This window comes from Mesoplodon bidens (genome assembly GCF_964165515.1).
Source record: "Mesoplodon bidens genome assembly, chromosome: 5".
Taxonomy (NCBI): domain Eukaryota; kingdom Metazoa; phylum Chordata; class Mammalia; order Artiodactyla; family Ziphiidae; genus Mesoplodon; species Mesoplodon bidens.
The window spans coordinates 102,408,743-102,422,141 of record NC_138161.1 but is presented as its reverse complement, the minus strand read 5'-3'; the positions used below and the strand labels follow the sequence as shown (position 1 = coordinate 102,422,141).

Below are 13,399 nucleotides of genomic sequence, written 5' to 3'. Positions count from 1 at the left end.
GGGGAGCATGTGGGAGCACAGAGCACATTTCCTGGTGATTGCACAACTTTGTCTAGCAAATCAGAGCAGACTCTAATAAAGGAAGAGAAAAAAATACCAACTACCTCTGTTATTCCCTTGTGACTTTCCCAAAGCCATTTATGAAGGTCACTGCATGTGGCAACAATGCAACTGTAGATACAATGTGCAGACACCTTTCAAAAAATTGCTCTGCATGTTCACTTCTCTAGCTGCAGAGAAGCAAGCTGCCAGCAATCATATTGCGTGCCTGGGGAGCCCATGCACAGTGACGTAGTGAATGCTGGGGGTCCCACTCCAGGTTATTGGTGCACCTAAAAATAAAATATGGACATCCTGGGCTTCCCTGGTGGCGCAGTGGTTGAGAGTCCGCCTGCCGATGCAGGGGACACAGGTTCGTGCCCCGGTCTGGGAAGATCCCACATGCCGCGGAGCGGCTAGGCCCGTGAGCCATGGCCACTGAGCCTGCACGTCCGGAGCCTGTGCTCCGCAACGGGAGAGGCCACAACAGTGAGAGGCCCGCGTACCGCAAAAAAAAAATGGACATCCTTTATGGTCTGTGGTCAAGCCAGCCTCTCTCCACTCACTTGCATTAGTTCTAGAAAGGAAAATTCTCCCCAGGGTGGAGGAGAGAGAGGAGAAGCATAAGAAGAGATGGGTTGGGTGAAGCCCTGCATCCCCAGGCCTTGCTTCTGGCTTAGTGTCTTTCACTACCAAGCCTCCGCCACCTGTCTGAGAAAGATGGACTATTCGGGGAGAGGTGTGCACCTTTTTTGCGCACCGCATAAAAAAGAAAAAAAAAAAGAAACATACCTCCTTCTCACGCACACCACCCAAACACCTTGACACTATGAGAGTAAAACTTTGGCACCACTTCGTATGGGAAGTAGCAGGAACTCCAAGAAGGACTGCGGTTAAATTTCCCATTAGCTCAGTTAGGACATCAACCTGAAATAGAAATTAATTTGTTCCAAAAAACAAATGGGCTGGAAAAAACAAGTGGAAGAGAATTTGGGTCCCTTTTATAAGAATAATCCTTTAAGTGAGAATACATTCCTTCTTGGTAGGCCCAGCCTCAGCATAAGTACTAGTAGAGGAAAGACGCTAGAATTAAAGGAGTTAAGCTCAGGAAGAAAGAAATTCTGAGGATCAGAGATTTGCCTCAAATGATGTAATAGCCAGTGATGGACTTAACTTCTAATCTGTAGTGCTGAGATCTTTCCTTTCCTTTCCATTTGTCTCCCTCTTCTCATGCCATTTCCACCCCCACTCACATTTTGCCCTATGCTGAGTATGAATATAAGGTTAAAATAACTTGTCATTTTGCATTTATTACTGGTCACATTTTATTTATGTTTCTAATCTAGGACATGATTCATTTTTCCCATCAAGGAAATCAGATTTTACTTATTTTTTTATTATTACTTTTTTTAAAATTTACTTTTGGCTGCATCGGGTCTTCGCTGCTGCGCGCGGGCTTTCTCTAGTTGAGGCAAGCAGGGGCTTCTCATTGTGGTGGCTCCTCTTGTTGTGGAGCATGGCCTCTAGGCACGTGGGCTTCAGTAGTTGTGGCACGCGGGCTCAGTAGTTGTGGTACACGGGCTTAGTTGCTCCATCGCATGTGAGCAGGACCCGGACCAGGGATCGAACCCGTGTCCCCTGCATTGGCAGGCAGATTCTTTAACCACTGTGCCACCAGGGACGTTCGGAAATCAGATTTCATTTTAGAACTGTATATGCAAAAAAACTTTGAGATTTGTAGAAACTCATTCTTGAATTCTCCTGGACATGATTCAGAGGCTGATTGGGAGAAGACCTGAATCTCTGGCTGTAGGGGATTATTGTGGTTTGGCAATGAGAAGCTGGGAAAATTGGCTTCGGGAAGAGGGAGAACTTCACCTTTCTTTAGTGGAAGGAGTCAGTGAACATATTCAATTTGTCTCCAATGGAAGGTCCTTTACCTGGACCTCTTTCTTCTGAGTGCCTAGGTGGTGGGCCATGGCCTCAGTGATGGTGGTCTTGGGGACCTTGGCTATGGGATGGTAGGTCACAGGGTCCATGGTCATAGAAATCATGGCCATAGGGATGGTGTCCATGGGGACAATGTCCATGGGGATGGTGTCTGTGAGGACGATGTGTGTGGGGATAGCACTCACCAGAACTATGATTATGAGGGGGCCCATGGGTCCCACTGGTGTCAAAATGAGGGTGATGGCATCTTGACCCTGGAGGGGGCAATGGCAGAGGAACTCCTGCTCAAAATGGTGGGCTGTCTGAGTAATTTTTGTCTTCTAGAGGAGGTGGGCATCTAAAGTTATGTGACTCATGGGGATTATGGTGATCTCTAGATCCATTGGGCTTAAATGGACGCCTGCCATCAGGAGAATGCTCATGCTCACCAGAGTGGAGGGGATGGCCCAAACGATGCTTCACACCACTGATGTTTGTATGTTCCTGGTGAAGGACACAGAAGAGTGAATATCATCCTGTAACACAAAACAAGTTAGATGTTTAATTTAATTTATACCAATGGCTTCCAGACTTTTGGATTCCACAACTAATTTTAAAAATAGGAGACCCCAAAAAATGGTTCCTCGAATTCTTATCTAGCCAACTTGGCATTTAAAATATGAACAAAACTATCATCTACCACCATTATTATTTCACAATAGGAATAATACTTTGATAACCCGAGTCAGAAAGTTAATCTCAGAGTAAAGGATACTCCTTTAGATGGAATAAATGTTGTATTATGAAAACTTTCCTTATTATTATTCTTCTCATTTCAATATAATCTGGTGACATTATATTATAAAATGATACTCATCTATAGATCAACCTTTGGAAAACTAGTGCTTTGTAATTCATATTCTCAAGAGTTGAGACTTTATGGTACAAACATCTCCTACTCCTGAAGGATGAGCACTTACCTCTTTGCACTTGTGGAGCCATGTTCATGGTGACAAGCCTGCCCCCTCCATTTTGGGGGTGAGGGTTGGTACATGGACATTTGGATTTTATTCATGGTTTTTTTTATTTTTTTGTGTTTTTTTTGCTGATGTAAAAAGTACTGTGAAGAATATCTTGGTATAGAACAAAACTTTCTGGGACATATGTAAAATATTGTTTTGAATCTTATTTCATATACCTTTATATAGTAAATTTTAGGCTAATTCGTTCTTCTTAGGTTCTATGCCTAATAATAAAAACTAGGAATTATTAAGTGTCAGCACTGGAATCCTGACTACCAGGGCCACTTTCAAATTCATTAGAGGTTGATTGAATTGATCATGATTTTACTTTTCTGGCAAATCTTACCCTCAATTCTTGGGGAAAAATTCATACTTTTTGCATCATATCAGCAATTGTACTTTCCCAGGGGCCTATTCTCTCTGTATTTCTCCTCCCCCCATCTCTCATCCATCATCTCTCTCTCTCCCTCTCCCTATTCTGTCTCTCTCTGTCTCTGTCTCTGTCTCTCTCTCTCTCACACACACACAATACACACCAACAGCCATAAGAACAAAATACACTATATGTGTGAAAATATCACTTAGTTTGGCACTGCTCATGACAAAGGCTACTTAAGCAACCCACCTTAAGATTGAAAACTTCACAGTTTATGACAATGTCTTTTGGGGTTTCCAAGTCAGAGTCTTCTACATCATAGGACAAATCTGCTTTGCAGAATCCAAAGATCTATAAAGAAGAGATAAACCTGTTAGTGTCTGCGTATGTGTATTTGAGTGTGTGTGTGCAGCTGGTACGAAGGTGCCCAGTTCTTGTTGTGAACTTCCAGACATTTGGGAAAGGAAAACAGTCTTTCAAAAAATCAGGGTAATATTATCAAATATCTCCATCAGCTATTTAACCATTTTTCCTAGTCAACACTTCGGGGAAAGTGTAGGTTCTGAAGGGTTTCATTCCAAGTTGCAGTGGTTCCCTTCCATGAGTGGTCCCCCGCGCTGGGCTTCCCCATGGGCTGTAGGAGGAACTCTGCATCATTGATACCTTGCCTTTAGCCCAACCTTCTGTATGAAGACCTGAATTGCCTGTGTCTAGAGAGAGTGAAGAGTGGTGTAGAAGACAGATTTGCACAACCTAAACCGGGCCCTTGGAGGAAAGTGTTGGGAAGAAGGGAGCCAGTATAAAAGTGGGTTTGCACAGACCCTGTCAAAGTGACTGTCTGCTGGCCCTACCCTAGGTGCCGAGGCTACAACTGGCTGGCGCCACTATGCCCCAGAGGCCCCAATACCCAGCTGTCAAGGTTAGACTAGGACAAGAAGAAAACTCTTTTTTTCTTCAGAAGAAACTGTTAAGCATTGAGGTTCTGAGCACAGTTTTGGAGTCAAACAAACCTATGTTCATCTTGGCTTTGCCATTTACTAGTTGTGAGTTTAAGCAAGTTACATCAACTTTCTGGATTTGTCTTTGTAAAGAGAGTACAATGCTAACTATCCACAGGTGGTGGGGAGGCTTCATTAACTGAGATAATGCTGGAAAACACTTAGCACTGAGCTCCTCTTATCCAGCTGCCATGCTTCTCTACTGGCTTTGCGTTACCTACACCAAGATAGGGGTTTGTTGGGGATGGGAATGGAGGAGGTGGGGTGTCTTTCCTGGTAGCTATTAAGCAGGATTCTAGAACTGCCTGAGGTTGAAAAGTTGAACAGTGAGAGAAGGAACGAATGAATGCCTCCTTTCTTTCCATCCTGGAGAATGTGTTATTAAACCTCAGAAAATCCCTGGACTTGAAATCAAAAGGCCACCATTAAAATCCTGTGTCCTAACACTTTCTAGCTAAGTGTGCTTAGGCAAGTGTTTAAACTTCTAGGCCATCTTGTTCCAGGGAAATGGAGGCAAACACTTGCTTCTCCTCAGAGGGGTTGTCACAGGGCTCGAATGAGGCAATAACATGGGTGCTTTGTAAACTGTAAGTCACCATACAAATGCTGAGTGTATTAAGGAGATCTTCCTGCAGGTACCTGAGTATCAAAGTATAAGTGACTAGGGGAGCAATCCCATTGATTGAGCAACTGGAGGACTGGATTCTAACCTCAGCTCAGTTGTGAAAATCAGGCAGGACCCTCTGTCGAGCCTCAGTTACCTCCTCGTTTGTCAAATGGAGTCACTGAGTGGAGTAAACGAGGTGAAGTGAGTGAAAGCACCCTTGGGTGTCAGTTCTTAATACAAGCAAGTTACTAGTTTTAGCTAAGTCTTTAATCCTAATGGGTAAAGAACCTGGTGTTAAGTTTAGGTATATAGCATATATAATTCTATAATATACATGATACTCTCATGATTCACTTAACTTCTCTGTGCCTCAGTTTCCCCATCTGTAAGTCGGGAATAAAAATAGTACCTACTTCATAGGGTGGTGGTGGGTTAATAAGGTCACATATGTAAAGCACTTAGAAAGTTGCCTGGCCCATAGTAAGTGGTCTCTACATGTTACCTAGTATTTCACAGAGGCTGATTATACTCACATGAGAGTGCCTGGGAAAGTGGTGACTGGAGCAGTTCTTCACAGAGAAGTCCAGGTAGTAATTGATTCTTTCCCCTCCTCTCTAGAACAAGTTGAATCCAAGCAGTTTCGGAACATAAAAAGTAAAAAAGGCAGTGGATACCTACGATCCAATATTCAACATAGCACTGAGGATTCAAAATCCCCAATATGTGCCATTTTTCTGATGGTCTCTGCCTTTAAAATATTTATCACATAAGTGATAAGGTGAATACTATTTCATTGAAATGTTCAAATAACACAGACATAATCAAGCACAGTGTGAAAAATCACCCTTCCTGCATCCCAGCCTCCCCTTCTCAGAGGTACCATTATCATCCACTTGATCAGTCTTTCCTTCAAGCCTTTTCCTAAATATGTTGCACATATACACATATATCTAATTATTTCACATAAATGGGATCATATTCTAAGTATTGTTCTGTAACCTGTTTTTTTCCATTAGCAATGTATCTTGAAACACTTTCCAGTGCATATACATCCAAAACGTTGTTTTTAGTAATTACGTTGTATTCATTCCATTGCTTGGATGCACCATAATTTATTTAACTTCACATTTTCAAAATGCACAACAGACATCAACTAGCTGCTCTACAAGACGCCTCTGGGTGGGAAGCACTTAGGTCCCTGGACTGGGAGGCAGAACTGCCCCACTCAGAGCCACACCACTGGGTGTGGTAAGATAGGCACTGTGAGCCTCAGTCTTCTATTGTAATAAAAGGAGGTTAGGACCCGATGATTTCAATGACTCGCATCATCTTATTATGCTCTTTCTTCTGTCTTTCCCTCTTCCTTGTTTGGGTTTTCCCTTTTCTCTGTTAGATATTCAGATACACACACCCCAACTCCAAAGACTGAAGAACTGAAGGAGGGCAGGTCTATGGTATCTGCTGCCTCTCTGCTGAGGCTGCAACGGGAGTCTCAATTTAAAAGGCAGCTGGCCGAGTGAGGCCAGCGGAGAGGGACAGTGCTGCTGAGTTTGCACCTGCCACGTTGGTGCCTGGGCCCTCAGACTCTAGCTAAACGTTAGTGGTGATTCACAACTCCTGCAACCCTCTTCACTTTGTCCACTCTGAAAGAAGCAAAGTCACCATTCTCCCTTTTTGTACTTCTCCAGGGCTTTGTCAGCTTGTTTTCTGTAGAGCTCAGTATCCTCAAAGAAATTGGAGAGTACTGGGCTGTCTTTAGTATTGACCAGTGCTGAAGAGACTAGAGAAAGCAGTTGGCAGCTTTGTGGTTACTGGGTTGGAAACAGCAATGTCAATGCTAGGACTTAACACATATAAGCATGGCAGCAAGAATAACAATAGCTTCCAATTTATAGATGGACAAATTGAGGGTTGGGGAGGCTAAGTAACTTGTCCAAGATCAAATCAGCCAATCAACAGCCAAGCCTTTTAAACCCAGATCCTTCCGATGCTCAGGTCTCTGCTGTGGCCCTTATTCACGATGCCCCCACCCCCATCACTCATACAGCGCTAATATATATATATATATATATATATATATATTTTTTTTTTTTTTTTGCGGTACGCGGGCCTCTCACTGCTGTGGCCTCTCCCATTGCGGAGCACAGGCTCCGGATGCGCAGGCTCAGCGGCCATGGCTCACGGGCCCAGCCGCTCCGCGGCATGTGGGATCTTCCCGGACCGGGGCACGAACCCGCGTCCCCTGCATCGGCAGGCGGACTCTCAACCACTGCACCACCAGGGAAGCCCTAAAGCGCTAATATTTTAATGACCTCTTCCTGTCTCTGCCAACGAGAGAGAGGCATCGTTAACAGAGAGAGGAGAAGGTACAGCTCAATCTTTCTTTAAGGCAACCTCCTGAGGGAGTTGCTTGACTGTTGAATTTTTATATGTTGAAACATGTTAAGATTAATTATTTTAAAAGAAGTTCTGTGATAATTCTTTTTTAAAAAGTGAATTAAAAGAGCATGGAATTTAGAGTCAATACCGGTGGTATAGGGTCATGACTTTGCCACACTTTGGCTGTGTTCCCCGGGCCAGGTCATTGAATCTCTTTGAGGCTCAGTTATTTTATCTCTAAAATAGAAAGGATCATAATCTTTACTTCACAGTCTTGTTGTGAGATTAAAGGAGATAATATATCCTTTGTATAACTGCTTTGTGAACATACATAACTTTCAGATGTTGATGGCAATACTTGAGTGCTAAGTACTTTGCAAAGTGTACTACACAGACAATTTTATTTAATTCTGAGAAGGTACCAAAGGGATAATATTATTGTTATCCTCATTTTACAAAGGAGGAAAGCTTGAAGAGGTTAAGTAACTTGCCCTCAAGACCACACAACTGGTAAGTGATAAGGCTGGGATTTAAACTCAAACAAATCTGACCCCAGAGCTTATGTTCTCTACGATGATGCCATACAGCCTCTTGTAAATTTCTATTTTTATATGTTGAATTTATTTAAAAGAAGGTGTGCCAGTAATAGGAAAGACCCTCTCTCTTCTCTTCTCAGGAGAGCAAGTAATAATACGTTCACAAGGGCAGGAACCATTTCTGATATGTACTTCATAGTCTTATATGATGATATCACTGTAAGACTGAATTTTGTATTAATTAGAATTAATTAGCATTTTAACAGATGATCATACCAGAACTTGTGGTGCAGTTAAAGTCATTCACTCTAAGATTCTGAGACCCATCCAAACGTGTTATAGCTATTACCTTACATTGTCCGATCACATGCAAGAAAGAGGGGTTTGTTTATATTATTGCCTACTGCTTTCCTCAGGTTGACACGAGGGAACAAAAAAGTGAGACAACATACTCCTACTAACCAGTTGAAATTTGTCTGTGCTTTCTCTCACTAAACCCTCTCTCAAAAACCTGTATTGGGCTTCCCTGGTGGTGCAGTTGGTTGAGAGTCTGCCTGCCCTTGCAGGGGACACGGGTTCGTGCCCCAGTCCGGGAAGATCCCACATGCCGTGGAGCGGCTGGGCCCGTGAGCCATGGCTGCTGAGACTGTGCATCCAGAGCCTGTGCTCCGCAACGGGAGAGGCCACAACAGCGAGAGGCCCGCGTGCCGCAAAAAAAAAAATAAAAAAAAATAACCCTGTATTTTCTTAGCATATTTCTGTGATCGGGATGCTATAAGCATCCAAAACCCTCATGAGAACCACGGAGAAACTGTTGAAACAGATCATGGCCATATCCCAAATATGTGCAAGGGAAATAAAATGCTAAAACCCCTGGGTATGTAAACATCTTATTTTCTGGAGTTGAAATCTTATATCTGTGCTCTTTCATCTTTGTGTCCCCCTCCTGTGGCAGGGAGCCTGGGCTCTGAGTACCCGCGTGCAACGTGCAGAACAAGACCCTGTTCCTCATGGTGACTGCAACTAATCCCTTTGGCTGTTTCTGTTAGTGGGACCAGTATTCATAGGACACGGTTACAAGTTCATAGGTTCTTAGACATTAGGTGATTTGCTCAAGGTCTTACAGCTGGTCATGCTATCACATGGGACCAGAAGCCCCACTGACTTTTCTTGAACTGGGTTCCAGGGTATAGCTCTCAAGAAAATATTACTCAAGGTCAACATAGTCTTCATGAGCCAAGAGGCAGAAACTGCTCTTACTCTTTTACAGTGTTAGCCCAGGTATGCAGCCACCCTGGGCAAGCACAATAGACAGAAGTCAAGAACGCTAAGAGGAGAGGAATGGTACCGTGTTTACTTACGATTTCAGATGGACGTATAGAAACAGCTGGCTCAGTCATCCCAGTGTTTCCTGGATAGGACTGAAGAGTCAGATTCTTTCACATCCAAGACTAAATAATAGACAGCTGTGGATCCCTGGGGAATACCAAGAAAGCAATGGGTGGGTAGCATGTGGGAGCCCAGAGCTTTTTCAAAAAAAACCCAATCTTTTTATTTATTAAATAGAACTCCTGCTCCTCTCCAAGTCATTGCAGATGTCCTACCTTTGCATCATTTGATCTATTTATTTAATAAAACGCTTCATAGAGTTACTTCTGAATGCTCTTTTTAACTGGTCACAATGTTGCTTCTGCCCTTGAACTTTCAAAAGCAATCACTAAAAAGCAGTGTTGGTTTGGATGGAAGTGTTGAAGGTACAAGCCTAGAATATAAGTGCTGACAGTCACATCACGGCCTCCAATCTGTATAGGCAGTCGTGTCCTCTCATCCAGCTCTATTCCTGAACTTGGATTTCTTGTCTTTTTAAAAAAATATAGATTGACTTTTTTCCCTTTTGGCTGCACCGCGTGGCTTGCAGGATCCTAGTTCCCTGACCAGGGAATCAAACCCGTGCCCCCTGCAGTGGAAGTGCAGAGTCTTAACCACTGGACCGCCAGGGCAGTCTCAGATTTCTTGTCTTGATTTCAACTTGCCCAAAGCTAACTTCAGTCTCTTCCCTTACAAACCAGCTCCCTCTCTCAAGTTCTTTTGTCTGGTCAGTAGCACCATTAATCATTTATTGCCTTAGTCTTTGTCTTAAAATATGTCCTGTTCTCAAGCCTTGAACGGTCTTTCTTTGAAACGTCTCATGTCTTTTCTTTACTCTCATTGCCCTAATTCCCACTGCCTGGGGCTGCTCCTCATGTCATCACTCCTGAACGTGTGAAGTAGCTCCTAGTAGTGTCCCTGCTCCAGCCCTTATCTTCCCAGGCACAGGGAGATCCACCCCCCCCACCCCCACACCTTCCCCACTGCCACTCAGAGGTCTATGCTGATTCATCCTGTGTCCTACATGCGTGGCAGAGATCCTGGAAGGGGACTACTGGTCATCAGATTGCTAGTGGAATCCTAAATCCCTCCACTCTCGTTCTCTGTAACCTTGAGGGTCTTGGTTTCTAACACTGTCACAAGTATAAATATCTCTGCTTGTCCTCTTTGGTGCCCCATGGTCTCACCTCCCTGATTTCAGTGGTTCCACCAAAGGGTATGTTATTTCTGGGGTGGTGGTGGAGAAGCAGGACTCCCTCTGTAATCTCTATCAAGCCCTCAAATGTACTCCGAGTAAGCATATAACCTAAGTGAAAACAGTAGGCTTGCTTTCTTCGAGCCTACCATCTCTCTTCCAAGGTGATGGCTGCTCCAAAGCCCACAGAGAACTACTGGAACCCCTCTGCTTTTGTTCCGCTTCTCCCTAACACCTTCCTTCCTGATTCCCTATTCCCTACCCACAAAGAGGTGGAATGGCTGGCATTCTCCTGGAAGCCCATTACACAGGCCATCATCCTATTCAAATCCTGCTTATCCTACAGGACGCAAAGGAAGCCTTCTCCCATCCCATCGTAATAGTTCTTTTTTTTTTTTTTTTTTTTTTTTGCGGTACGCGGGCCTCCTCACTTTTGTGGCCTCTCCCGTTGTGGAGCACAGGCTCCGGACGCGCAGGCTCAGTGGCCATGGCTCACGAGCCCAGCCGCTCCGCGGCATGTGGGATCTTCCTGGACCGGGACACGAACCCGTGTCCCCTGCATCAGCAGGCGGACTCTCAACCACTGCGCCACCAGGGAAGCCCCGTAATAGTTCTTTTATGAGATCACTCCAGCATCTATACCACTCACTTGGTCCCTCGAATATATCCCATCTTATGCAGTTCACATATGTGTGCATGTGAGCTGATTATTATTTCCTTGAGAGCAAGTCCCACAGTTTATTCTAATCTTTGTCTTATAGTACTGAGCCTTTGACTGGGTTCTGCATAAGTGTTTACAAGTACTTACAGGCTGATTCATAGTTAAGGACATACTAGTAACAAACATTCATCTGAAGGAAAAAAGAACAGTCAGAGCAGCCCACAAATGAAACAGACAACCCTGCCCAAAGCCAATCCACTGTGCAAAGCAGCAGGCTTAGGAGCTAGAGTCTCAGTTGCCCCTGGTACATCATCTCCCCACTCAGCTCTGCCATGGGCAGCTCCACAGCATTTTGTCCAAGTGGACATCAGCGACCCGCAGCTACTGGAAAAGGTAGCCATCCCACCGTCGTTTATTGATCAGGTCTAGAGCTTTCCCAGCCACGGGCTCAGCAGCATCGCAGCCTGTGGGACTCACAGCACAGGAACGCTGCAGTGGGATCAAAAGGGTGAAAAACAGTGCTTCAGTGAGTAACTTCATTTTGTTAAAATGTGAAAACCATTCCTTGCTCTGGGATACCACAGCAGAGAAATTTATACAGATTTTCTAAAACACACACACAACTGATTAAACAAAGTCTTTATCCATTTTTGTTATGTAACTGGGTATGTTCACCTTGAACCCTGGTTCAAATATCAGTCAACACGCTGTAAATGATTAGTGGGTCCTGGGGACAGAAAGTTGAAACATGCCACCAGTGAGTGGGTGACATTGTGATCTGCACAAATCAGGATATTACTAGTAGGTGGCAGATCCAAAGTGTGTTTTTGACCGTAAGCACTGCCTGCACTGGTATACGAGGTGGAGTCAGAAATAGTTTTCCTCCATCTGCCAGCCAGAAATCTCCACCATCAGTCCCTTCTTTGGATTGTGGCACTGAAAGTCCTCAGTAGCATGTAGCTGCATTATTGAAGGGAGGAGACGTTACGTGGTTAACACCATAAAAGCAAGACAGTTCAGGTAGAAGAGAAGGATTAAGAGGCTGTCACTTTGAAGTCAGATCTGAATTTCAACCCTGGGTCTGTTACTCTCTTACTGTGTGATGCTGGGTAAGCTATAAAACTTCTCTGATCTTTAGTTTCCTCGTTTATAAAATAGGGTTTAAAAATCTCTTGGCAGGCTTGTGTGATGATTAAATAAGAAAACATGCATAAAAAGTCACCAATACAATTCTTAGCACAGATCCAGGTGCTAAATAAATAATGCTATTTTATTATTATAATTAGTGTGACTGGGAAGAAGTTGGAGGCACACTCATGTCATTCCAGTTCTTTGTGACCCTTAAAGTATGCTAAAGAGAATTAGTTCATGTGGAAGAGGATGGTGGTGAGGGTACAAGTCAAGCCATTCTATGCCCATCCCAGAACAGGGGTTAGAGGGACTAGACCATTGGGGGAGGGGCTCAGCACTGGGGGACAGGGCTGGGATTAAGCTGCTTCCCCCCCACCCCCACTCCTCCTAAAAAGTCAATATGGGCTTCCCTGGTGGCACAGTGGTTGAGAATCTGCCTGCCAATGCAGGGGACACGGTTCGAGCCCTGGTCTGGGAGGATCCCACATGCCGCGGAGCAACTATGCCCGTGAGCCACAACTACTGAGCCTGCGCGTCTGGAGCCTGTGCTCCACAAAAAGAGAGGCCGCGATAGTGAGAGGCCCATGCACCGCGATGAAGAGTGGCCCCTACTTCCCGCAACTAGAGAAAGCCCTCGCACAGCAACGAAGACCCAACACAGTCAAAAATAAATATAAAAATAAATAAATAAATAAAATAGTTATCTATTAAAAAAAAAAAGTCAATATACCTGCAGGGATCCCTCATGCCAGCAGAGCCCAGCGGCATCAGAAAGGACCAGAGGGAGTCAGCCCAGCTTGCTTCCCCACTACCAGTGACTTAAACGGCATCTGCCTTCCTCCCCACTCTCTTCTCTGTGGTGAGTCACCCGAGATGCTTTTCAGAATCCTTACTTCCAGGTCTCCCCCAGAGCAATTAAATCAGGATCTCTGGAGATGGGTCCAGGTGTTGGGAGTTTTTCCAATGTGCAGCCAAGGCTGGGAACTGGTGAGGCTCTAGACAGAACCTGAACGGAGGGAAAAAGTTTGAAGAGAGAAGCAATGGGGACAGGTGTATGGAAAGCAGACCTCACTTCCCAGAGTCACAGTTTGGTTTAGTAAGTGTTAAAAGGGGAAGAAGCCCATTTAGGATTATATTTGAAATTGAACTTTTAATATT

At 44.4% G+C, this 13,399-nt stretch overlaps 3 protein-coding genes and 1 pseudogene across 6 annotated transcripts in view; 1 reads left to right on the top strand and 3 right to left on the bottom strand.

The window, feature by feature from the left end:
- RFC4 (replication factor C subunit 4) overlaps window positions 1–13,399 on the top strand; it is a 243,151-nt gene that overhangs the window by 73,656 nt on the left and 156,096 nt on the right. The gene's annotated exons all lie outside the window — the stretch shown is intronic.
- Window positions 688–11,650, bottom strand: HRG (histidine rich glycoprotein; the record flags this gene model as incomplete). Its single annotated transcript, XM_081234113.1, is given in 12 exon segments — window positions 688–966; window positions 2,418–2,504; window positions 3,616–3,717; window positions 5,505–5,585; window positions 6,584–6,640; window positions 6,642–6,751; window positions 8,163–8,253; window positions 9,248–9,281; window positions 9,283–9,353; window positions 9,356–9,362; window positions 11,457–11,491; window positions 11,495–11,650. Coding segments are annotated over 11 exon segments (801 nt in total). The 3' UTR covers window positions 688–966; window positions 2,418–2,447.
- LOC308617955 (histidine-rich glycoprotein-like) lies at window positions 1,057–2,411 on the bottom strand (annotated as a pseudogene). The gene is made up of 3 exons: window positions 2,394–2,411; window positions 1,715–2,340; window positions 1,057–1,122 (listed from the first exon to the last, which is right to left on the bottom strand). The product of its transcript is annotated as a histidine-rich glycoprotein-like (transcript).
- Window positions 11,513–13,399, bottom strand: part of FETUB (fetuin B) — a 25,512-nt gene continuing 23,625 nt past the window's right edge. The window contains exons 8-9 of one of the 3 annotated variants that reach the window (XM_081234110.1): window positions 13,135–13,247; window positions 11,513–11,599 (exon numbers count right to left, since the gene is read on the bottom strand). The gene's annotated coding sequence lies outside the window, so the exon portion shown is untranslated. Of the gene's footprint in view, window positions 11,600–12,971; window positions 13,248–13,399 lie in introns of all 3 variants that reach the window. The other 2 variants (XM_081234112.1, XM_081234111.1) reach the window with 2 other exon arrangements.